At 43.9% G+C, this 25,486-nt stretch overlaps 3 protein-coding genes across 10 annotated transcripts; 2 read left to right on the top strand and 1 right to left on the bottom strand.

Annotated features, from left to right (window-relative positions):
• Positions 1 to 4,878: 4,878 nt before the first annotated feature.
• pigl (phosphatidylinositol glycan anchor biosynthesis, class L) lies at positions 4,879 to 14,585 on the top strand. Of its 5 annotated transcripts, none has more exons than XM_056408975.1 (6): positions 4,879 to 5,122; positions 9,947 to 10,037; positions 11,226 to 11,293; positions 12,514 to 12,545; positions 13,661 to 13,794; positions 14,103 to 14,585. In XM_056408975.1, exons 2-6 carry the CDS (start codon positions 10,014 to 10,016, stop codon positions 14,229 to 14,231), a joined length of 387 nt encoding a protein of 128 aa, XP_056264950.1. In that variant the 5' UTR covers positions 4,879 to 5,122; positions 9,947 to 10,013; the 3' UTR covers positions 14,232 to 14,585. The 5 variants fall into 5 exon arrangements, with proteins under 5 accessions (XP_056264950.1, XP_056264933.1, XP_056264924.1 ...); XM_056408958.1 differs by having other exon boundaries at positions 4,879 to 7,664; XM_056408949.1 differs by lacking the exon at positions 4,879 to 5,122 and adding an exon at positions 7,679 to 8,689.
• On the bottom strand, positions 14,576 to 17,644 carry cenpv (centromere protein V). 3 transcript variants are annotated; one of them, XM_056409005.1, is made up of 6 exons: positions 17,444 to 17,644; positions 15,540 to 15,644; positions 15,371 to 15,463; positions 15,160 to 15,229; positions 14,966 to 15,080; positions 14,576 to 14,711 (listed from the first exon to the last, which is right to left on the bottom strand). In XM_056409005.1, the coding sequence occupies exons 2-6, from the start codon at positions 15,542 to 15,544 to the stop codon at positions 14,587 to 14,589; spliced, it is 408 nt and encodes a 135-aa protein (XP_056264980.1). In that variant the 5' UTR covers positions 15,545 to 15,644; positions 17,444 to 17,644; the 3' UTR covers positions 14,576 to 14,586. The 3 variants fall into 3 exon arrangements, with proteins under 3 accessions (XP_056264980.1, XP_056264990.1, XP_056264999.1); XM_056409015.1 differs by lacking the exon at positions 17,444 to 17,644 and adding an exon at positions 15,782 to 15,862 and having other exon boundaries at positions 15,540 to 15,641; XM_056409024.1 differs by lacking the exon at positions 17,444 to 17,644 and adding an exon at positions 15,782 to 15,820.
• A 100-nt stretch (positions 17,645 to 17,744) lies between these two features.
• Positions 17,745 to 24,599, top strand: ubb (ubiquitin B). 2 transcript variants are annotated; one of them, XM_056408993.1, is made up of 3 exons: positions 17,745 to 17,850; positions 18,451 to 20,049; positions 23,841 to 24,599. In XM_056408993.1, the coding sequence occupies exons 2-3, from the start codon at positions 18,459 to 18,461 to the stop codon at positions 24,533 to 24,535; spliced, it is 2,286 nt and encodes a 761-aa protein (XP_056264968.1). In that variant the 5' UTR covers positions 17,745 to 17,850; positions 18,451 to 18,458; the 3' UTR covers positions 24,536 to 24,599. The 2 variants fall into 2 exon arrangements, with proteins under 2 accessions (XP_056264968.1, XP_056264961.1); XM_056408986.1 differs by lacking the exons at positions 17,745 to 17,850; positions 18,451 to 20,049 and adding an exon at positions 22,975 to 23,062 and having other exon boundaries at positions 23,838 to 24,599.
• Positions 24,600 to 25,486: the final 887 nt, after the last annotated feature.

The raw sequence follows: 25,486 nt of genomic DNA, 5'->3' as shown, positions 1-25,486 counted from the left end.
GCCAACGTTCATTTGCTGTGTTTATCTGAAGGTATGGTGGGTCAGCACATTCTGGTTTGCACACGTGTGGCTAGCTGGCAGACTTTCATAGACGTTATACTTTAATTTATAGAAGATAGTTTGTCAACAATACAAGTGAGATTGCCTTCAAGGGAAAGTGAAAGTGTCGCTCACATATAGTCACAATGTTTGCATTTGCACAATCAGTCTCAGATTTAAGGTTGATTGAAATGGTGATGGTTGTGAAAAGATGGCTATATTTAACTTGTTTATATATTTATATTTTCAGATTGTTCTGCACTATCTGAAAATCCCACATATATTTCCAGAGCTACTAGCTTCAGTAGGAAATGCTTAAAATATGTGTGGCCATTTTGTCATAAAAAAAACAATACAAACAAATTCTGAGCAACGTAGAACCATATCTACAGAGAAGTACAAGTGTAACATTTAGCAAGTAAAGGCATTTGCAGGGCAATTCAAACCTATTAAACATAAATCCCTTCTGTCCAGCACTGTATTTCATTTAGATCCAACTAAACTGATGTCAGAGGACCATTTTACATGGTTAAAGAGCATATGATGTTTTAAAAAAGCATTGAAATTGTTTCACCCAAACACAAATGAGACTTACATTTAGACATCATTTTGTCATTACAGCATCTCTATAGCCTAACTTGTCCTCCAAATATGTACAGGAAACTACTACAAGCAAGGGGCTCAGCGAAAACAAGAACTTCTCAACAGCTGTGCCGTGTTGGGGATACCAGACTCCAGAATCACCGTAGTAGACCATAAGTAAGCCGCCTTCTGCACTAAATACACAACATACATATTACAACGTTGCTGTTGTGTGCCTTTAATGTTGAAAACCTCAGTTTATCAGTCACGTCTCAGCATGGCTACATGTCTGCTCCATCTATCTACAATATATATATATTTGTTTATCCACCTCCTGAAGAGTATAGTAATTAAATCAATCTTAAACTATGTTTTCTTTGTTTACTTATTTATTACACAATTTTGTTTAAAAAAAAAAAATTTGTACTTTTTGAACTATGACATTTGATTGATTTAGCCTGTAATGTTTGCTGGTTTGAGCAGTCACGGTGGATTATTCAGGGTCAATGATCTCTACAGGGGATATTGGGTGCATCTGGGTGACTATAGGGCTGGCTAACATACTATTTTTGAAAGGTTATTGCCTATTAAGTGCATGACATTTGTTTCCCATCTTCACGATCTTATTGAATATGCGTGTGCTTCCCGAATACATTCCCTCATTCATTTGTAGCCGCTAAACTAGGTAGCTCAGATTTGCTGAAAGCAGGCCTCTGACTTCTATGGTAATTTTTTAAGGGTCACATACCAAAGTGTTTCTTGTATTGGTTAACGTTTGAGCATATCGAGTTTGTGGCAAACTTTTAGAAATCTTTTGCACATTCCAGCTATGTTGAATGAACATTGTAGAGTATTCCGAAACTGGGCACTTCGCAGATGATGGAAAACAGGCTTCCGGACGCGCGTGGATTAAGTTATCAACATTTAATGACAGGAAGTGTAAAACAAACATTCAAGGCGCTCTTCCTCGTATCCCGGCTCCTCCCGGGAGCTCAGCCTTGCGGCCTCGCCCCTGTAGAAAGAGGGCAGTCCCTCTAAAACACGGAGATTCATCTCCTCATGGCCCCGGTCGAAAACGTCACTTCCGGTCCAGTCGCTTTCACAATAAGAGTCCCGTCTTGTTATTGTCCGCATTAAAGTCACCTTCACAATAAAAGTCTGTTATAATAATAATACATTAATAATACATTAATTTTATAAGGCGCCTTTCAAGGCACTCAAGGTCGCCGTACAACATATTTAAAAATGGACACAATTAAAAAGCAGAACAGTTAAAAAGCAAAACAGTTAAAAAGCAGAACAGTCTGCAGCAGAGCAACCAAGAGGGGAACAGGTCAGCCATAGGCCTGCCTGAAAAGGTGAGTTTTGAGGTGAGTTTTGAATAAAGTGATAGAGTCAATGTTTCTGATGTCAGGGGGGAGAGAGTTCCATAGGCGAGGGGCAGAGCGGCTGAAGGCTCGTGACCCCATGGTGGACAAACGAGCTGGGGGGACAGTCAGGTTGATGGAGGAGGCAGACCTGAGGGACCGGGTGGGGATGTTGATTTGGAGGAGGTGAGACAGGTATGGAGGCGAGGTCGTGGATGGCCTTGAATGCATGGAGCAGGATCTTAAAGTCAATGCGGTGTTTGATGGGAAGCCAGTGGAGTTGTTGTAGAACAGGGTGATGTGACAGATCGAAGGGTTTTGGTGATGATGTGGCAGCAGCGTTCTGGACCAGTTGGAGCTTATGGAGGAGTTTCTGGGGGAGACCAAAGAGGAGGGAATTGCAATAATCCAAGCGGGAGGTGACAAGAGAGTGGACCAGGATTGCGGTGCTGTTGGGTGTGAGTGAAGGGCGGAGGCGGTTGATATTTCGGAGGTGGAAGTAGGCAGACCGGATGGTGGTGTTGATGTGAGTGTGGAATGACAGTGTGCTGTCGAGGACGACACCCAGACTCTTCGCCTGAGGGGAGAGACCGAGGAGTTGTCTATTGTAAGGGTGAAACTGGGATGCTTGGTGAGAGTGGACTTGGAGCCAATGAGGACAACCTCGGTTTTATTGCTGTTCAATTTGAGGAAGTTTGAGGTGAACCAGTCTTTGATTTCCTGTAAACAGGCACAGATGGAGGGGCGGGAACGTGGAAGAGGGTTTGGAGGAAACATAGAGTTGGGTGTCGTCCCGTAACAGTGGAATTGAATGTTATGTTTGCGGAAAATGAGTCCAAGTGGGAGGAGGTAGATGATAAACAGGATAGGACCAAGGACAGAGCCCTGGGGAACACCGGAGGAGAGGGGGAGGGGTGTGATGTGAATGATTTTAACTGAATGAACTGAGTACGGCCAGAGAGATATGAGTGAAACCATGAAATGGGTGTGTCTGCAATTCCAATGGAGGCTAGTCGCTCAAGGTGGATGGAGTGGAGATGGTGTCAAGGCGCGCTCAGATCGAGGAGGATGAGGATTGATAATAGTCCAGAGTCCGCTGCCATGAGGAGGTCATTTGAGACTTTGATGAGGGCTGTTTCTGTGCTGTGACGCCAGACTGGAACTGTTCATAGAGGTTATTGTTGGAGAGGTGAGTCTGAATCTCAGATGCCACTGTTTTTTCTAGGATTTTAGAGAGAAATGGTAGGTTGGAAATGAGACGGAGGTTATTGAAAATGTTGGGGTCTAAACCAGGTTTCTTGAGTATTGGAGTAACAGCAGCAGATTTGAGAGGTGATGGGACAGAACCAGAGGTGAGGGAGGAGTGGATGATGGCTGTTATCAGGGGTAGCAGAGAGGGGAGGGAGGTTATGACCAGGGAGGATGGGAGGGGGTCGAGTTGGCAGGTGGATGGCTTGGAAGTCTGGAGGGAGTTGGAATGGAAGCAGGATAGAGGTACAGAGAGGGGGGGGGGAATAAAAGTAGAAGGACAACAGGACGTATGAGGGGTCAGTTGCTGATGGATGGCAGCTATTTTAGTGTTAAAAAATGACATTAGGGAGTTACAGTGTTCAGTGGAGTAGAAGTGAGGGGGAAGGGAATCAGGGGGGCGGAATGAATTATTGACCACAGAGAAAAGGGTCCTGGTGTTCCCAGCATCAGCAGTGATTTTGTTTGTAAGGTATTGTGATTTGGCTGAGGAGAGGGCATCTTTGTAGAGGAGGATGTGGGCATGGTGCATCTGTTTATGAATAGTGAGTCCGGTTTTGGTGGAAAGCCTCTCCAACTGACGTCCTTTGGCTTTCAACTGGCGGAGGTGAGGGGAGAACCAGGGGGCCGAGTGGGGGAACGAGACAGTCCGGGTTCTGAGGGGAGCAAGTGAGTTCAGCAGAGTATGGAGACTATCATTGTAAAGATTAACCAGATGGTCCGAGGTGTGTGAGGGGGTGATGATGGGGAAACTGTCAATGCCTGTTGTGAGGTCAGCGAGATTAATGTTTGAGATGTTGCGAAAGGATATGACACGTAACTGTTTGAATTTGGATAATGTTAATCTTAAATTAAATTAAATAAGCATGTGGTCGGAGATAGGGAGATCGACAGCAGAACAGTTGAGGGGAGTGAGACCAGAGCAACAGACCAAGTCCAAAATGTGACCTTTAGAGTGGGTGGGGAAGTGAATATGTTGTAGGAGACCAAAACTATCCAAGCAAAAAGTGAAGTCCTTAGTGAGGGGATGATTAGTGTTGTCCATGTGAATATTCAGATCGCCCAACAGAATTATGTTGGGAGACAGTGAACAGATGTGTGTGAGAAGTGTGGTGAATTCATTGATGAAGTCCTTATTTGGTTTGGGTGGGCGGTAAATGTTGACTAAAACGGTTGGAGTAGGACCATTCAGTTGTAGAGCCACAGATTCGAATGTCTGGGATACTGGCAATGATACTGGTGAGACCTTCCAAGTCTCGCGGTGAAGTATCGCGAGACCTCCTCCTCTTCCGGTGAGACGGGGGTGTGCGGTGTAAACAAACCCAGGTGGAACAGACTCGTTCAGCTGAGAGAAGTCGTCAGGGGTTTGCCACGTCTCAGTCAGGCAGAGAAAGTCCAACTTGTGGTCAAGGAGGAGGTCTTGGAGTAGTTGTCCCTTGCCTGAGAGGGAACGGATGTTGAACAATCCAAAGTTGACGTCGGAGTGTTGGTTGGTAAAGCTAACGTTAGCCGACCTGGCTAGGCTGGCTAACGTGCTGTGGTCCACCTTCCTGCGGGTGTTTCTCGGAGGGTGGCGGCGGGTTGAGGACCAGAATGAGTTAATGGCAGTGGAGTTATCGATGCGGTGGTATCGTCCGCTCCGCGGTGAATGTACCTCCGGCGGGGGTGGCGAGCGGTGTCCGGGAAGTGGTATAGTATAGGCGGAGGAGCAGATCGGTGGAATCTGAATTGGAGGAGCTCCGCGCTCAAGTAGTGGATCAGGGGTGAGACTGGGAGTATTACGAAGGACAGGACAGTCCACAGGAGCACAAAGCTCACAGCAAGCTTGTAGATCCACATGATCCACGGACAGATGTTCACCGAGCAGCGTAGCTGTCAGCGTTCGGGTAGGTAGGACGACAAACTCGCTGTAAACACAATTCTAACTAAACTAAACGGCTTGACAGTAAGCCCAGGATAGAGACTAGTTCGCCAGAAGTAGGTGGTCTGCTGCAAACTGTGCAAAAAATCGTAGAAACTTTAAAAATATAAAACAACCGGAGAGTGTTATTGTAAGTCACTTCACGGAATTCAACCGGCCTCGTCAATCTATAATACTAACATACAGTCACTCTCATGCAACATACATTAATTCTTGCCATTTGCATAGAGTAAACATTACCCCTATGCTTCATAATACATTAATAACAATATCAATATTCTCCCTAATATTTTCTATTATAATATCTTTCTATATGTATTAATTTAAAACATAAGACCTCTGCAGATGTTATCAAAATAAACTATTACAACTTAACAACATCATGGTTAAAATATAACATCTTTTTCTCTCACTTCACTGAACACCGTCGAGTGCAGTAAAATATGTACAGCTGTAGTTCTTTTGGCGTGGCTGTAAATGCCTCTGAGTTAAAACAGTCTTCAGTCTTGACTATTGTCATTTCACAGTCAACGCCGTGAGCAGAACTGTGAACAGTATTGTCGGCCCAATTCTCGAGGAACTTGCTCTTATTCTGTGTTTTGCTGTTGATGCAGCTGTAGGACTTTCTGTCTCCTGGCTCTGGCTATTGGCAAGGTCAAGTTACAGAGAGCACAGTGGTAAAAGGTGATGTTGAAAATGGGGGGGTTCTTTCTTTTCCCCCAAGTGGATCAAGTCTGCAGCTTCACTTAAATGTTTTGCGCTTCTAAGAACTTTGTGGCTGCCTACATGTGAGTCTCTATATGTTGGCTCACCAGGAGAGCTGCATGAACTCTGGGACCAACCTGGAGCTCAAAGTAATAAGCTGGCAGCATGCCCAGGTTGTCTGCCCTTGAGAACATTGTTGGTGTGTGTGTGTTTTTTTCAAACACATGCACAGATGTTACAGTTTCATCATCTTGTGCACACAGAATATAGCTGAACTTTGATCTCAGTGCTGTCTGCACTTCTACTGAACTGGAGTGTAGCCCATTTTCCCTTTCTGTGTATTCGGTTGTTTGCCCAAAACACACACCAAATCAGCACTTTGAGAGCCCCGCTCATTTCCAACCAATTATTTCCTCCTCTCTCACACTCATTGCTCTCCCTCTCTGGTCAACTCCTCCTCTTCTTCCTTATACTTTTCCTCTTGCCCATGTCTGCTGAAGCCAACTGCCAAGGCCTGTGGGATACATTTTGGCAATGCTAGTGTAGGTCATTCGAAACATCTTTTCCTCCTTGTGTGTCTGTACATGGCGAGCCACACTTTGGCTTTGCTCCTCACCTTTTTCTGCCAAAGTATGTGCAGATGTGCACCCAATGTCTCAACCTCGGCCTGTTTTTCTCACTGGCCATTTTATCGTGCACGAAGAGAGATGCAGGGCCAATGTTGGGAGGCGGTCCATTTCTTGTGTTTACACCTCAAACGGAAAGCCCCGAGCATTTTGACGACGATCACTAGTGCTGCGCAGCGAAGTCATCAAAGATAACGTCAAGCCTAAAACAAGCTAGGAATATGAGCATTTTTAGCTCAAGACCGGATATTTTTATGTGACTAAACCTGGACCAGATACTCAGTTTGTGGGCTCAAAACTTGGCAACAGTTTTTATGCCACGCTGGGTATTTATATTTCTCTGTAATGTCAACATAAACCAGGAAGGGTGCTATACCTTAGGAAGTCAGCCTTGACACATGTCACTGTTCTCTACGTTGGACTTTGCTCACTTGTTCACTTTGTTGCAACAGTTTTGCATAAAACCCATCGTGATGAGTCATTTGTTCTCGCAGTGATGTTTCAATTTCTTTCTTGGAGGATTTTCTTTTAAATCTTGTGCATGAGGTGATGTGAAACGATACACACCCTGCGAATGGTTTCGCACCATTCTAATGAGCCACAGGTGGCGGTAACACGGCAAGATGCAAAAATAAAGCAGTCAGTGCCAGACTAGATGAATGCCAACGTGTATTTGTTTGCGATATGGGCTGTGTCATTATCTCATTGCTCAGGGTTGTGTGATGGAGCCACTGGACTTTGGTTTTTCCTCAACTCCCAGCAGGCCCTGTGGGTTACGTTTCATGATGACAGAGCCATGTGAGACTTGCCCACTCGCAACCGTATCCTGCGGAAACAACCGCTAGCCACACGGGAATTCTGTTCTAAAACAGGATTTTTCCCTTTTAATGCTCACTGAACAGAACAGCTGTGTAGACAGTATCTGGGGCCCCAGTGCATGTTGGGGCCTTTGTGATCAAGCTCGATCTGGGCACGCTCTGCTGCCTCTCCACTTGCCCTGGCTTGACCTCTGTCTCCCTGGACTCCATTATAGCTGCTCACTGCAAAAATCCGACGGCTTCTTCATGCATTATCAGTCTGAAGTGACACAACTCTCCAGCTCCTGCACCTCCTCTCTTTTCGGACTTGAATCTGACTCCGTTCTTGCTGACACACTTCAGATTTTCAAAGTAAACGGTAAATCACGAACTCAAGGCTTTAGTTTTTTTCCCCTGTTGGATTAGTTTAATTCTCTGCACGGACGTAAACCAAGAGCTCAGAACTAGTTTTCTGCAGGGCAGCTGTGCTCGCTGCAGTAACACTGTATCCCCGCACAGGGTTTAAATATACATTGATCCAGGGGAAGAAGAAAACAATTGCCCGAGCCAATTTATAAACGCATGGCAGGGTGGAGTAAATAATGGTGGGATGTTCCAGCCTCACCGCTGACCTCCGGCTGTGCTTTTATCCTCGATACATTTGTCACACACTGGCCTTGCATAGTCAAACAGTTGCCTTTCCATTATGCCGAGTCCTGCAACACACTGTCACTTTGGCACATTAGATCGCTTTCTCACATTAATTAAATGCATTATTTCCAGGGTTAACAGCAATATGTCCATAGTTTTTTTCATGACACTTGATTACCTCAACGTAAGTGAATATTTTAAACAATAAATACTCATTAATAAAGCTGCGATCATTGTGAAACTTCATGCGTGGATATTGGTATAGTTACAGTTGTAACTGCCTTATTACTTGTTATTATTTGGGCCATTGTGGGCGTACTGTCAGTGCAGTGGCATGTCTGTCGTTCCAGGCTGGACATCTTTCTGACCATGTGGACAGAAGTCTGGCAGTTTCACAAGCCTGTGTTCCATGTGACCAGACTAAACAAGCCCTTTTTAACACACACACACACACACACACACACTGAATCCCCTCACTGGGCCAAAGTTCAACAACTGCATACAGATGCCTGCAAGCAATTAAACATCCACATGCAAAGCTACAAAGGGAGGAGTTGGGGAGGTTACTTTAGGACATTTCACACTGTTGCCATGGCGAAGCTGACACATCCTGCTTAAGAAAAGTCAGGTGTCTTTTGTTCATTTTCCTTTACTTTTTTCCCCCCTCGCCCCCTTCGTGCAGGCTTGTGCTGAGCTGCGGTTGTCAAACTACAAGGCAAAAAGTCTAAAATAAAACATGAATAAAAACAAACAGTAAGGGGAAACAAGCTTGAGTGTTCATATATCTGCGCTTTTGATCCTCTTCTTGTTTTTTTAGCCCTCAGTCGAAAGCAGACACATTAGAACAATGTGTTTTGTTAATGGAGGCCACAGTTTAGATTCCATTTGACTGCCACCTCACTAACACACACACACAACTTTCTTACGACATGTCACTGGTGTCACAGTAGTCCATTCACTCTATGAAAGACCGTTTTAAACTATCTCTGAACCACGACCCCCCCCTCCATGTCCCCACCCTTCCTCCCTCTGACATAGCCGCCCCTCACACTGAAGCCTGACCCTCACATCACCGGCAGCCCAATAGATTTGTAGCCTAATCCATCACTTCCCTCTCCCAGCTCAACTGTCCTGGCTCATTGTTAGCAATGAAGGGGAGGGAACAACTGTTGACACACACACCCCCACACACACCTACCCCCAAGTTATTTATATATATATATATATATATATATATGCACTGTCACACCACCATGTGCTCCCCCGAGTGCACAACAACGCATCACGTCATTGTCGGACCACATTTAGTGTTTCAAACTGTTGTGCAACGAGTCAGTTTCCTTTGTTGGTTGTGTTTCTGATCAACATAAATGTGAGTGGTCATAGCTGGTGGGCAAACTGGATCCACTCCACTTCCAATGCAACCTGCAGGACCTTATTTTTCATGTGAACTGTATTGGCTCAACTCACATCCGAGTAAGTTTGGTTAGGTTTTTGAACACTTTTTACAGCTGGTTTCTCGTGAGTGCAAGGAGGACGTTGAACTACAGTACAAAGCATTGCCTTTGATAAAAAAATAAACAGTTATTATTTGTGCCAAAAAAGTAAAGGGAGCCCATGCATGTTTAGCAGGCCAATAACTCAAGCTGGCCGAGTGGGATGTTTGATGTGTACGCTCCGCGTTGTCTCCAGGCTGTAGTTTCAGATGAAGACGATGCTAAGGGCCGTCCGACCCTTCACCCCCCACGGGCTTCCCGGCACTCCCTCGTGGTTGCGTTTTATAACCATCCTTGTTCAGACGCGGGGTTAAATCTGCACTGCAGAAATCTGGTGCTCGGGAAGGAATCTGGTACTACTCGGCTTAAGAAACACCCGGCGCGTTGCTTACGCTGTGTAGACTTTCAGATACAGTGAGGTTACAACGCAAACACAATGCCCTGTTGTTTCCCAGTAAAACACTGGTGCAACACTTAGTAGATAACCGGCCCCTTTGTTTTTATTCCCCTTCAGAAAGCTTCCAGACGACCCCAAAGCAGAATGGAGCGTCTCACTGGTCTCCTCTATAATCGCGCAGCACATGAGAGCTCGCTCCTTCAACGTGGTAAGTCGAGCTCCGTGCTGCATTTGTACCTTTACAAACAGTCGTCTTTTCCTCTAATTTCCTGTTTGATGTTAACGAACAATTTCCCACAATAACACACACTGTATTGTTTTGTTCAGTGTTTTACGTCGTGCCACTGCAGCTCTCTTGCTCTTTATCCAAGTTTCTCTGTGGCCTGTGCAATAATCCTGTCAGCCAGTGTTTTCTTTGTCCAACTCTTTAAAACCTCCCTTCAAAAGGAGGGGACATGCATGGGCTCTGCCGCAGCGGAAAGTTTGTACAAATTGTTGAGGATTACACAGAGATTGCTATCTGCCCCGGTGCAGTTCCACACTGTTAGCTAAAGGGAATTTGGTTCATTTAGATTCAAATCATTTGTATTCGCTCATTCTCAACAACCGCTCAAACAGTCAAGCGCTCTGACAAACATACAGTACAGAAGCTCGGGGGCAACAAAAACAAAAAAAACAGCAACCCACAGTTCTGGAAGATGATTTCACACAGCTGGGTTCTTCTGTGCTGTTGTTGCGGATCTCTTCTTGCTATCAAAGACGACAAACAAACACAGCATCTCCTCCCTTCCTGTCAGGCTGAGCAGCAAAAGAAATGCCTTAAGACCAAAAAGTAAGACAAGGGAGCATGTGTTATCTCACCAATACATTCAGCCAAAGCACACAGAGATAAACATGTAGGTGTAAAAAATAAAATGTAATATACTCTTCCTGCTCTTAAACTGAATAACTTGTTTCCTTGGCCTGACGCCAGGCCATTCCTTTTGCTTTTCCATATTCAAGCCAGCAAGAATGAGGAGAAAGTTCACTAGTTAATCATAATGTGTGGTTGGGAGCTCAAACGTAGGCTTGATTGCAACGACATAGTCATGGTAGAATACGCCAAAACAAAACGAATGCCAAGTCTTTAGTCAAGCACTCGTTCTTTCCCTTTGACCTGATTTGTATTTTATTTTTCACTGACTTCCTCTGCTGTGCAAGCATGCGCACATGGGGAAGAAGGGAAAAAAGGCCTTTAAATATCAGTTGTCAGCTGCCAAGCAGCTCCACAGTAAGGCACAGAAAAAAACATTCCACTAACCCAAGAAAAATCTTCTGCCTCCATTTATTTAAATTCACTTTTAGATACCCAGGTTCTGGCTTTTCACCCACACAGTGAGATATTTTGTTGTTTCAGGTGCTGACCTTCGATGGGAGCGGAGTGAGCAGCCATGCCAATCATACAGCCATCCATAAAGCTGTCAGGTACTGACGGAACTTCTAGCTGTTCTTTTTTAGATTTGTTTTATTTGATCTTTTTAATCACTCAATTTAAGTAAGTAAGTAAGTAATTTATTTTCCGTAGGTACCTACATAACGTGTACATACTGACAGACATTAACAACACAAATGTACGAATGGAGGACCGTCCAAAGACCGAGGTCTGTAGGCTCCTCTGAGATGAGGAGTTGGACGGCCCCGCCCCGAACCCTTTAACCCCCCCTCCCAACTACTACAGGCACACAGACAGTACACACACACATGGATCAAAACATAAAATGTCGTACAAGCAACAACAACAACAAAAACCCAGAAAAGATGCTCTCCTCTGGGTTATTATGTGGTTTACACATGCACACAGAAACCAGCCCACTCCACACTCGTAAAACAGAGTCCAGGAAAACATTTGGACTTGCAGCCATCTTTCCAAATGTTTCCCCACAAAGACACAGACACACACACACACACAAGACACACCGTATTTTTTAGAAATGGCCTGTTACATAGCATAGAGGTCGTCCAAACAGAGTCTTCAGAGGCACTCGGCTCTGCTCCCAAAGAGCAGCAGTAAATCCTGTCCCTGAAGTGGTGAGGTGGGAGGGCAGCTCTGGTTCGGAGAGGCCAATTGAGCGAGATGCATCAGGCCGTTGGTTTTGCACCACAAAGGGTAAGTCTTGGTCCGCATGTTGCACCAATGCCTCAATTGCCAGCTGCATTAGTCACAGTGGTTTCCCCTGGCTGAGCCTGCACGGCCCTCTGTAAGTCCCTGGGCCTCATCTGTCGATAAGATATGAGCTCTGCGAATCACATCTCATGATTCCCATCAGGCTGCGGTCCCAGAGGGGTCGTGCGCTAGTTTGGCTGAGCTCAATGGGTTGTTGTTGTTGTTGTTGTTGTTGTTAGGGTTGTTGGGTTTAGTTTTTTTGACATCAGCTATTGGATTTGGAAAGGCAAGCTTAGAGGAAAAACTTGACTCTCACCAAGATTTGAAGACAGGAGGCTTATTATTTCAAGTGGGCTTTCAGTCACTGACTTCTCACCCCATTGTGTTGTAATCAGCTTAACCAAAACTCTAATCTCCATTTCACATTGGCAGGTAGAAACATCACACCATAGTCATTTCTGTTGTAGGGGTCACCAACCCCAAAACCCTGTCGGTATGATGTTGCATCTCTTTGTCATGTTCTGCTCTTCTCCCCTTACAGCCGTCTCGCTTTCACCGGACAAGTACCCAATGGTAGGTGTGTCACAAAAAGAAAACTTTGAATAGCGTTCATATTTTCGAAACGTTTGTGACCAAAGTGTCACAGGGTTGGTTTTACCGGTCACTCTCACAAAAATCGTCAGTAAAAGTAAAATAAATCTTACACCTGACTCTAGTTGAAAGTGATTTTCACTGGATATGTGAATATCTAGATATGGCCGTTTAAAAAAAAAAAAGGCACAGACAATGACTTCCTCACATGAGTAGCACCACCCCTCCAGTCTGCTTCGGGGAATACTGGAATATGCTGTGAGACTAACTTTCTTTTGGTTAATGTACAGCGCCCTCTGCTGTTCAAACAGGTTGCATGAGTCTTCTCTCAACATGTTGGTCTGCTGGTGGCAGCACGAGACTGGTTGTACCTTTCCCCTCAAACTACATCGAGTGGTTTCATTCCTGATGTTAAAATCCACGTGGCTTATTCCACGTCTTCTGTCGAGGCAATATGAAAACGTACGCCAATTTGTCTTTTTAGTTTGAGCTCATGACGACGTCCTCCAGGTGTGAAAGTAAAAGCAGAACAGAGAGGAGGCGACATGCTACAACAGACTCAGAGCTCATCACTTTGCCGGTTCAGAGCACTCCCACATCAAAGCTTGAGCAGACAAACGGGCCCAGCGGGCCGGAGCAGTGAATCATACATGAGGCGTCAGCAGCTGTACTGTGGAGATATTATATAATCCGAGTCCAGAGGCCACAGGAAACACACACTTTGTTCTCGAACTGCCGGGCCCTCTTTAGTCCTGGCAGTGGGCAAACGATTAATCATGCTCGCTGGTTATTTATTACCACGCAATTACATGTCCCCTGTTTGTTCAACTGATCTCGCTGTGCTCTCCGCTCCTTTCCGACAGCTTTAAGCCTCCCGCGCCCCGCAAACTCTTACTGCACGACAAAGGTCATAGTTGAGGGCCGTACAACTACAAATACTGCACCGAAGAAAGAATCCTTGTATTACATTGTAATAGTATCGTGAGACTGACAGGAGTTTGCTTCATGATAAAAACATCTGAGATGGAACACACTGATACAACGGCCTAATATGTAACATATTAACAGGTGACTGGGTCTCTTGTGTGTCCTCCCAGACTGCCGTTTGCTCTCCCTGGTGACCGTTGGCCTCCTCAGGAAGTACATCTCCTTCCTGGAGCTCCCCTTCAGCTGGCTGCTGCCCTCAAGCCTCCGCTGCATTGTCGGCCCACAGGGCTACAGGCGAGCCAAAGTAAGCCCCGAAAAGGAGAGTTTGTTGGCACGACAAGGTCAGCGTCTACTTTTAGAAGGCGCGCAGGTGTGTTTTAAGCACATTTTAACAAGTAACTGAATGCAGTGCTTGTGCTGGGGAAGCAGGAGAGGAGATACCATTTGTAACTCTTGAGTTGTGGATATGTCTTATCGAGCCAATAGTTTTACATAAAAGTTATAAATACATTTACACTAAGCAGCAGATAGGTTTTGACCGCTGTTGGCTGTTTAGGATCTGACAGTAACAGGGTTTAACTCACATCGGACGACCCCTTCTTTTCTTTTCAGGATGCCATGTTTTGCCACCGCTCTCAACTCCTGTGGTTTCGTTACCTCTACATCATCTTCTCGCGCTACATGTTCGTCAACACGTTCCAAATGATCCCACAAGGACCGACCAACCTGAAGATGTATTGAGTTGTTAGTCCTGCTGCCCAACTCCTCGATTTCCGTGGTAGGAGTGCCTTTAGTTTACAAATCTGATGAGCCGTTTTGCTCACTGTGAATAAAAGACTCTGCAGTACTGTATTGGCTAAAGTAGCCGGAATATTGTTTTTGTAGAAACTTTCCACGAACAAAGCCGACACTAATTTTGAAACAAGAAAACGTCTTATTCATTTTGTTGGTCCAGAAACGTCTTTATTGTCTTTACACTGTATAAACACAACACTAGGGTTTGGATGGGTTGAGTTGATTGTCTTCTTTCTTTATATGTTGACAATACTGTTACATCAATAATAATAATAATAAAGTCCCATCACAGTGTTGTTATTTAGTGTTTGGACATGCCTCTGATCTTCTTGTGAGCCTGCATGCTTTCTTCCCACTTCTCACCACCGAACGGCTCCACCGTGACACTGCGGACGGTACCTGGATCCAGACAGTGCGGAGCAACGCCTGGGAAGAAAACACCAGCAACAAAGGACAGCTCCATCATTTGTACATTTCACGGACAGCGTATCACTCAATAATGCTAGATATGAGGTTTTTAAGGGTGGTTTCCTGATAACACTGTGATCCATTATAAAACCTTTTCTCTCTGTGAAAATAAGAACTAGCACCAATACAGCAGAAGAGAGGCGGTTAGTTTTGGAGTTAACACAGCAGCATGTTTACAACATAGGAGAACGGTGGTGTGTTTGCGGTCATACCGTATCCATCAGGGTTGGAGCGCGGCGTGTAGAAACTTTGGACTCCACAGGTTTGACAGAAGGTGTGCCTGGCAACTTGAGTGTTAAAGGTGTATGTGGTCAGATTATCGGAGCCCTGGGAGGATCAGACAAATTATTATTATTATTGTATCAAAGGTTGTATCCCCAAAAATATGTAGGCTTGAGTGAACAACCTTTAAGAGTGTGAAGAGATTTTTTGGCACAATGAAATGATGGTTTTGTTTCTTTGTGCAAATGCTGCAGCTGGAGAGACAAATCAGTTTGTATTGATGACCCACAACATGTACAAGTGACAAAGTATTGTTTAATGTCTCCAATGTGATGGGATAAACCCAAACTTAAAAACATAGTACCAACTGATCTTATTTTAAATGATATTCGTACTTGCACTGGAAAACATGGAGGTCCGGAGAACTTAAGACTTCAAATCTAACAGCCCCACAGTGGCAGCCGCCCGCGTGTTTCACAAGAGCCATCCTTACAAAGAGAACAACAAGGACATCTGATGAAGACATCTGTTCATATTCAACTCTTCTGGGATGATAGGCCTTACTTCATTCACGTCGGCGTCTCATGTGATTAAACTTGTGACACGTTTGTTGTGAAACCTGTTGACGTGGAACTGAATATCCTGCCCAGAGCGGCTCCAATGACCCTGCTGAAGAAAACAAAACCCAATCAGATAGTCTGCCACTCAGGAGGGTGACATTTGCATTAGAGGCCTCCCAGCTTTTGACTCATTCACAGCTGTTGACGTGGTCATTGAATATGCTAAATAAATTCAAAGGTGGGCACCTCAACTTTGTTGCCAAGAGCCACCACATCAGCTTCCACAGTAATCAGCGAGGACAATGCCCTGCTTGATAGATTGCTTTTGCTGGAACACTCTGACGCTGTCCATAATCACTCCAAGCAACGGGGCAGGGCAAAGTACAGTCGACTTGCACAAACACATTCCTTAGAGGTTGAACTAGTTCAGTCTGCAGACGCCCAGTTTTGTGTTGGAAAGAACAGGCATCACGGGTTGGGAGTCATATGACACGGGTGCTGGAGGGGTGAGGCACGGGAATACTGTGACCCAAATACATAGATTAGGACTCTCCCAGCTGTATCATATCTATGACCCCAAAAATGTCCCAGTAGGCTGCAGACCCCCGAGCTGAGCTTTTGCTCTTTGATTTTCCAGAGCAGCAGTTGTCTGTAATAATTTCTAAAAGCAGAGAGACAAATCACTGGCCAGTATAATATTTTACAATATCTCGCCCGGGTTCTTTGCTGGTTCCCAAAACCAACTTTTAAGGGATCATGAACCGGAATCTCAGATGCTAAGTGTGTTTAATGAGCTGGCTCTCACGCCTGCTAGTATTACAAAACTTACTGTAGCCTACCACTGTTTTACCAGTTTCACCTGGGCGTGGACGTCATACCTGGCATTTAGACTAATGCTCACCAAGACAAGATCAAGCTCTTTCTTGTGAACTTTACAAGGAAATAAATAATATCTTGCCATTATGCCGTCGGAATAAGTACAAAACATAACAAGGAAAATGGAGAAAAAAGTCTATAACAACCATTACATTCCTTCCAATGAACTGATGTAGTAATTCAGCTTGAGCCACGGGAATAATAAATGTGCCTCCTAGGCTAGAAACATAAAGTTGAGAGAGGCCATAGGACTGTGTGAGAACTGTGTTAGGCCTACTACTTTTACACAATGTGCATGTTTTCTTGACTCCTGCAAGACATATATTTATATTCTTCATAGGACTGGTGACTTGACTATTTAATTTCTGTACAGCATGTACATTCTGATAAGCAGAAAGCGTGTTGCTATAATTTGAACATATTATCAGACTGACTAATGTGGACACATGTCCAATCTGATTACTATGACAGAACACTTGAGCTTGTCTTAAAATATATATATATATATATATATATATATATATGGTTACTCTGGGTCTCAAACATCAACAATTTATTGTGCCTGCCAAATAACCAGTAACCGCAAATTATACTGATCAACATATTTTGCATATGTGTTAAGGTTGGATATAAATCCTGAATGTATCCTTTCTTAAGATGGTCTGTGTAGCATGACACCGGATGTGGATATGACTTAGTGAAGGAAGTTAGGTGGCTAAAGGAGGTCACTTCGTAGTGTTATCGTCGTCTTCATTTTAAAGACAGCTGGTAGCACGTTTACCAAATACGTATCCACGTATCCTGTTAATGGCGACGTTTTATGCACACGTCCCTCTGTCGTGTCACATAAATACATTGTCACATGAGTTCCTTATATAACGTTATTGGTACGATATTCTGTTTAACAGAAAGAGTGGAGACAAGGCATGCGTAAGGCTACACTATCAACATCAGCTTATGTATTTGGGTCGAAATCCTCTATTCTATAACCCCACGATGATGGCTGTACTTTAATCGTCAAACCTTACTTACTGTAACGCATCAACCAATCGTTGATCAAACAAACAATCCTGCAGTCCAATCAGAAGCACGGGGACGGTTTCTGTTGCTACGGTCCTTCCAGCACATTCTAGAGCCGGATTCGTATGAGATATTATTCCGCCGCATAAAATATGTTACAACATCGTTTTAAATCTGACTATTTTTTACAACATATTTACCTTTATGAGTATATGTATGATTATCAAATAGCCAAACAAGAATGCGTTTCGAGGAAGTGGGAACTACTTTTAAACGCGGACGGATATTGACGAATGACGTAAGCAGACTCCGGTATATAAGACAGTGTTGTCGCAACTGCTTTTTAGTACTACTGCGGAAGACGAGAAGGAGCAACAGTACGCAAGCACAAGACAACATTTTAACTGCGTTTCCTAAAAGTAAGTACTTTTTTCTCTTATTTTCGGGCTATATCAATTTAGCAGTTTATATTATCGATACGGTAGATATTTTTAGTCTTTGTTTGGTGACCAGCACCAAGATAATTTAACCCAATGTTAGCAATACGTCGGTCTGCCTCAATTTAACGGTAAAGCTCTACCGCACAATCAAGCCGTTTGGCTTAATTATTTTTTTAACTAGGTTTTCATTATAATTGTATCGGTTTTGATGTCGACTTTTTCCTCGTCGAGTTCATTTTAAGCTACTGTTAGCTGTAGCGGTGACTCAACATTTCCAGCTTCGTCCATTAGAGAGTAACGTCAGCTGAACAAAAGGGAGGTCTGTGTGATCTCAAAATGGCGCTAGCAGCGGAATGGCTGCTGACTGTTTAGAGCGTCACATAAACATTATTTTCTCGGATTACAATGTGATCCTCATTTAAACATTAACTAATTACAGCGAAGCTTACAATTACTTGAATTAATTATAAATTAGAAAATTAATGATTTGCCATTTTAAATTATTTTTTTATTTGAGTTTTTTTAATAAGTTTTGTACTAAATCCTGACTTTATTTCTTTATTTTACATGGAAAAATAGGAAAAATCATGCAGATCTTTGTCAAAACTCTCACTGGCAAGACCATCACCCTCGAGGTCGAGCCCAGCGACACCATCGAGAATGTTAAAGCTAAGATCCAGGATAAGGAAGGCATCCCCCCAGATCAGCAGAGGCTGATCTTCGCCGGCAAGCAACTGGAAGATGGCCGCACCCTGTCTGACTACAACATCCAGAAGGAGTCCACCCTCCATCTTGTCCTGCGTCTGAGAGGAGGCATGCAGATCTTCGTCAAGACCCTCACCGGCAAGACCATCACCCTGGAGGTCGAGCCCAGCGACACCATCGAGAACGTCAAGGCCAAGATCCAGGATAAGGAAGGCATCCCCCCAGATCAGCAGAGGCTGATCTTCGCTGGCAAGCAGCTGGAAGATGGCCGCACCCTGTCTGACTACAACATCCAGAAGGAGTCCACCCTCCATCTTGTCCTCCGTCTGAGAGGAGGCATGCAGATCTTCGTCAAGACCCTCACCGGCAAGACCATCACTCTGGAGGTCGAGCCCAGCGACACCATCGAGAATGTTAAAGCTAAGATCCAGGATAAGGAAGGCATCCCCCCAGATCAGCAGAGGCTGATCTTCGCTGGCAAGCAGCTGGAAGATGGCCGCACCCTGTCTGACTACAACATCCAGAAGGAGTCCACCCTTCATCTTGTCCTCCGTCTGAGAGGAGGCATGCAGATCTTCGTCAAGACGCTCACCGGAAAGACCATCACTCTGGAGGTCGAGCCCAGCGACACCATCGAGAATGTGAAGGCCAAAATCCAGGATAAGGAAGGCATCCCCCCAGATCAGCAGAGGCTGATCTTCGCTGGTAAGCAGCTGGAAGATGGCCGCACCCTGTCTGACTACAACATCCAGAAGGAGTCCACCCTCCATCTTGTCCTGCGTCTGAGAGGAGGCATGCAGATCTTCGTCAAGACCCTCACCGGCAAGACCATCACCCTGGAGGTCGAGCCCAGCGACACCATCGAGAATGTGAAGGCCAAAATCCAGGATAAGGAAGGCATCCCCCCAGATCAGCAGAGGCTGATCTTCGCTGGCAAGCAGCTGGAAGATGGCCGCACCCTGTCTGACTACAACATCCAGAAGGAGTCCACCCTCCATCTTGTCCTCCGTCTGAGAGGAGGCATGCAGATCTTCGTCAAGACCCTCACCGGCAAGACCATCACCCTGGAGGTCGAGCCCAGCGACACCATCGAGAATGTTAAAGCTAAGATCCAGGATAAGGAAGGCATCCCCCCAGATCAGCAGAGGCTGATCTTCGCTGGCAAGCAGCTGGAAGATGGCCGCACCCTGTCTGACTACAACATCCAGAAGGAGTCCACCCTTCATCTTGTCCTCCGTCTGAGAGGAGGCATGCAGATCTTCGTCAAGACGCTCACCGGCAAGACCATCACCCTGGAGGTCGAGCCCAGCGACACCATTGAGAACGTCAAGGCCAAAATCCAGGATAAGGAAGGCATCCCCCCAGATCAGCAGAGGCTGATCTTCGCTGGCAAGCAGCTGGAAGATGGCCGCACCCTGTCTGACTACAACATCCAGAAGGAGTCCACCCTCCATCTTGTGCTGCGTCTGAGGGGTGGGCAGTAAAGTCATTCATGATTCCATGTTCTTAAATGTAATTGATGTGCATGCATCATATGCTATACATGCCGTATTACAAAGTTGTTACACATGAAACGGTGTTCACAGTTACATGACCAAACGTTTGCTGCACAGCACTTAATAAAGAATTAAACTCGATTTCCTTGTTTGTGTTCATTCATGGTCCATATTGGCAGAACTGAAGTTATTTGGGTAAAACGTCTTCATCCATATGGAGGACTTAAAATGACGAGAGTATAAATATAGGAATAAATGTTTAAATACAGGAATGAATAAATATAAGTTATAACTCAACAGGACATCATTAAATGTATTTCTTTTATGTCTACGTACTTCTTTTATATATGCGTGACATTTACGTGTCCTTATATTCAAATGAGCTGGGGCGGTCCCAACCTGTCTAAAGCATGATTGGTCACAGGAGTGTAATGCACCTGGTGTGTTATGCTCTACTACTTCTGCCTGGTATGTTTTGACTTCAGCCGGTTATCTATTCCAAGTACACAGAGTACAGACTCGTGTTTTCTTGGTTAGTCTGGTCTTGGGAGTCCGGACTCGAGGACGCAGGACTGTCTTTCTGGTCTTGTGACGTCACCACATCGACTGTTCTTGCGCATGAATTTACTCCAATTATTCACTGTAAAATACTTTACAGTGGAGTAGAATGTGTTGCGGTGTTCACTGTTTGGCGTAGGCTACGAATAAACGTTAATAAATATACGTCTCGTAGCTTTCCTGACCCAGGTCGCTACAATATGAAGTTATGAATATTAACCCTTAGTCAACTTGATGTAACGTTACCTTTTGATAAATAAACTCTTTGTGCTCTTTAGATCCTCCAAAACCTAATTATATCATGTTTTGCCGCTACGGAGACGTCAGAGCCAGCGGAGCATTTCAAAAAGTCCTGCCGAGATCAGGCTTCTCTCGGCGGCCACACAGCGCGCTGACCGCCCGGCGCTGTGGAGCTCAGTGGTCCCGCAAGCAGGACCTCAAATCTCCGTCTCAAATCTTTATTTGGCTGAATCTCGATAAACTGACTACAGATTTGATGCTTAAACTAATAACTTACCGGCTGAAAACATCCTTAAATTACATTCCGTGACTCAACAACAGTAGTATTTAGAATGTACAGACAAGAATGCATAATAAACGCTGTTCGTCTACAGATCCAAGTGCTAGGGATCGATTGCTTCTGTCTTGCTCCCTGACTTGACCAATCCTGTTTAACAATGAGGTTCGGACCGCCCAGCTCATTTGAATATACGGACACATAAATGTCACACATAAATAAATGAAGAAATACGTGTGGACACATAAATAGAGATATAAATAAATGAAGAAATACAGAAATGTAGAAATACATGTATTTAATGATGTCCTGTTGAGTTATAACTTAAATGTATTCATTTATGTATTTATTTATTTATACATGTATTCTTGTATTTATTGATTTATACATTTATTTAAGCATTTATTTATTTATTCCTGTGTTTATTTATTTATTTATTTAAGCATTTATTTATTTATTCCTGTATTTATTCATGCATTTATTTATTTATTTATTTATACTTAAGTCACTTTAAGTCCTCCATACTCAATGAATGAACTGCAGTATCTATAGACTTGGAGGTCAGCTTCTGAATAATAAACACTTTGGAGAGATAGAATACATTACTGTTCATGAGGATGGGGCGCCATCTACTGTCCAGAGGTTGATATGATAGAGAGGAAATGCAAAACAAAAACAAGAGGCATGATGGGTCCAAAAAGGGGTTAAAGAACCAAAATGTAGGAGAAAATGTACTAAAATCAACTAAAGAAAAAACTTGCTCTTTTGCTGGTACAAGAACGTTGGCAGCCAGGTGAAAGTAAACATGCTTTTAATAGCGAGACGGGAAGTGAAGAGACAATATCAAATATTTGGACTTGGCACATGCACATTGAATAGAACAAACAAAGACTCTTACCAAAACAGAAATTATTTTCAGCATAAGGAAACATTGACTTTGCATTAATTGTGTCCCGCCTGGAACCGATGATCGCTTGTGCTTGTGTGTTCCAAGAAAGAAAGGTGGTGGCGGGGGCTTTCTGCATTACATAAAATATGCAACATATTAATAGCAGATGTCAGTATGAATATGTACATTGTACAATGTCCTTGGTGTTGGCAGACAGAAAGTAGCCCAGTGTGCTGAGGTTGGGTGTGGACATAGCCTACATGGCCCACAAAAAAAGTTAAAGGTCAAGAAAAAATCAAGGCATGAGCAATAATCAGTGGCAGTAACATACATGTAATGCTTGTTTTCACTGTGCAGCCTAACATATACATGAGATGAATATGTCATGACCGTTGTGCATATCGAGTATAGTGGCATTGGCCCTCAGACATTAAGAATGGTTCCTACACATGGACCCACGAGAAAGGACACTATCGTCTCCAGTGATGTGGATTATGGACAGCACGAGGATTGTTCTGTGGTATTTATTTTCTAATCCCAAACGAGACTGGCTCAACACTTATCTGGATAATCTTGTGTCAACTGTTTATCCTGCCGAAGTCATTTATTGTAACTGATTTTTTCTGCTTCAGATCGCGCATCAAGATCATGAGCTCAAGATGAGGAGGAGGACGTGTGGCAAATAATTCACGAGCCACGCTCCGTGAAATGTTGACAACCACCTGCTGCTGCATCACATACCGTGTATTTCACGGAACAGCTGTATTCAGAAAACAGCAATGGGACATATATTGTGTCGTCCAAGCCTCTCGTATAATCTGTGGATAATTGACAGTGCCAGAGTTGGTCAAGTAAGTAAAATGGATAAACCCATAGAGTATGCTAGAAATGGGGACTATTTTCATGTGCGGATGAATATCACGAGATGACGTGTCTCCCGTATAAATACTCCTGTTCCCCTGGCAACTGCTCAGTCAGAAGGAAGTGTAACGAGGGACAGCTGGACAGAAAATACTGAAACTAATTGTAAGTACGATTCTTCGTGTAAGAAAAATGTAACATTTAAAGTTATGTACTGTAGTTCTTTCCATTTACATCCTCCGTAAATTTGTTGTAACCCATAATTGTGTTCGCTTTTATTTCGTAGCTATAGCGTTAACGTTAACTGACTCACTGCTTCGTAAACAGCGACGAGGCTCGCGACCTCAACAGCGCTTTTTAAAGAATAATATAGCTAATTAGCTAACGTTAATTTAGATGACGTTCATTACGAATAACGTACCGGGTGTTTTACTCTAACTATCCATCGTCGAGTATAATAATTACGCGACACACCGCTGCAAATGTGACCCAACGTTCGTAACAATGGCGCGACATTTCTAGCTGCATCTTCCATCAGCGGGGAGCGTTGGCCGAACAGAAAGAAGGCGAACAATGGCTACCTTATTTTTAAAATGGCGCTGCTGCTCGAATCAACGGCCTTCTACTAGTATGTTCATGTGATGCTCGAGAATTCAGCCCAATTGTATAGCTCGTGGTAAGCTAAAGTAATACGTGATGAGGACCCGAATGATGGCGTCTGTATACTGTATGCGACACTTAATGTATAGCTGTGACTGGAAAGAGTCTAAAACTAGATGTCAGACGGTGTCTATATAATGAGGACGCCATCATTTAATTGTAATGTAAACTGCTCAAATTGAATGTATCTGTAGAGTATATTTTCTTTTTAGCTCCAGTTCTTTAAAAAAATGTTATTTATTAAAGGTTATTGGTAATGTTGAATCTTAATATTTCATAGGAGCAAACATGCAGATCTTTGTCAAGACCCTCACCGGCAAGACCATCACCCTCGAGGTCGAGCCTAGCGACACCATCGAGAATGTGAAGGCCAAGATCCAGGATAAGGAAGGCATCCCCCCAGATCAGCAGAGGCTGATCTTCGCCGGCAAGCAGCTGGAAGATGGCCGCACCCTGTCTGACTACAACATCCAGAAGGAGTCCACCCTCCATCTTGTCCTGCGTCTGAGAGGAGGCATGCAGATCTTCGTCAAGACCCTCACCGGCAAGACCATCACCCTGGAGGTCGAGCCCAGCGACACCATCGAGAACGTCAAGGCCAAGATCCAGGATAAGGAAGGCATCCCCCCAGATCAGCAGAGGCTGATCTTCGCCGGCAAGCAACTGGAAGATGGCCGCACCCTGTCTGACTACAACATCCAGAAGGAGTCCACCCTCCATCTTGTCCTGCGTCTGAGAGGAGGCATGCAGATCTTCGTCAAGACCCTCACCGGCAAGACCATCACCCTGGAGGTCGAGCCTAGCGACACCATCGAGAACGTCAAGGCCAAGATCCAGGATAAGGAAGGCATCCCCCCAGATCAGCAGAGGCTGATCTTCGCCGGCAAGCAGCTGGAAGATGGCCGCACCCTGTCTGACTACAACATCCAGAAGGAGTCCACCCTCCATCTTGTCCTGCGTCTGAGGGGAGGTCAATAAATGATTCCATGTTGTAACTTACATTGCATGACAACTTGATCCAATAAAAGCTGAGATAAATTTATATGCTGTATTTGCCCCTTTTTTATTGCCTCATTTGTCTTTAATGGGAACACGAGAAGTCGGTGGGTTTTAAATCTCATTTACCATAACACCTTAAGGATCATTCTCTATTTCTATAACTTACTGAGAACCGGGGTAAAATAGTCTCTTCAAACTTTATTGTTTCTGATTTCCTACCTATTTAGAGTTAAATCTACATCTTACAATTTAAACATTATTTTGTTTTTTAAATTTTACAGCATACCTCAGGATAATTTTCATGTGAAAAAATATAGAAGATAAACTAACAAGCTATGGCTGTAGAGTGATATTAAACTAAAAATACATTAAACTAAATCATCTGTTTTGCTTGTTGGTTGAAGGATGGTAGAACCTTTTTATTAAAACTCGACGACTTATGTACAGAACTTGGAAATTATATTTTGATTATACCTAAACTAATCTTTTGTTCATTCTTTACTGTTTTATTGTTTTGCATGTTTTATTTTTAGCTGTGATATTCCTGGAAATGTAGAGGAATATCATGCATTTGGTTCACAATTTTGAGTCATTAAATACATTTTGGCCCGGTGTCCACTATAATTGATATTCATAGGAGGACTTAATTTTATAAACAAATAACTGAAATGCTTTCAAAACTAAATATATCATTCCTGAACATATATGAATACCATGGTAAAAAAGACAATAATTAAGCAATATTTGACTTAACCTTTGACTTTCCCAAAAATGTGCCAGCTGATCTCGTGTCAAATGTTTCAGGAAGTTATCATCCCACCCCATGCACCCCTACACATGTATCACTGGAAAGCCCCGGATGTCCTCTTGACAGTACAATAGGACTTGATTGGAGAACTCAAATGAGTCAAAGAAGAGATGCAAAACCCA

Source organism: Pseudoliparis swirei, chromosome 3 (genome assembly GCF_029220125.1).
Source record: "Pseudoliparis swirei isolate HS2019 ecotype Mariana Trench chromosome 3, NWPU_hadal_v1, whole genome shotgun sequence".
Classification (NCBI taxonomy): Eukaryota; Metazoa; Chordata; class Actinopteri; order Perciformes; family Liparidae; genus Pseudoliparis; species Pseudoliparis swirei.
Note: the sequence above shows the minus strand (reverse complement) of the source record. Positions and strands in the feature narration are given on the sequence as shown.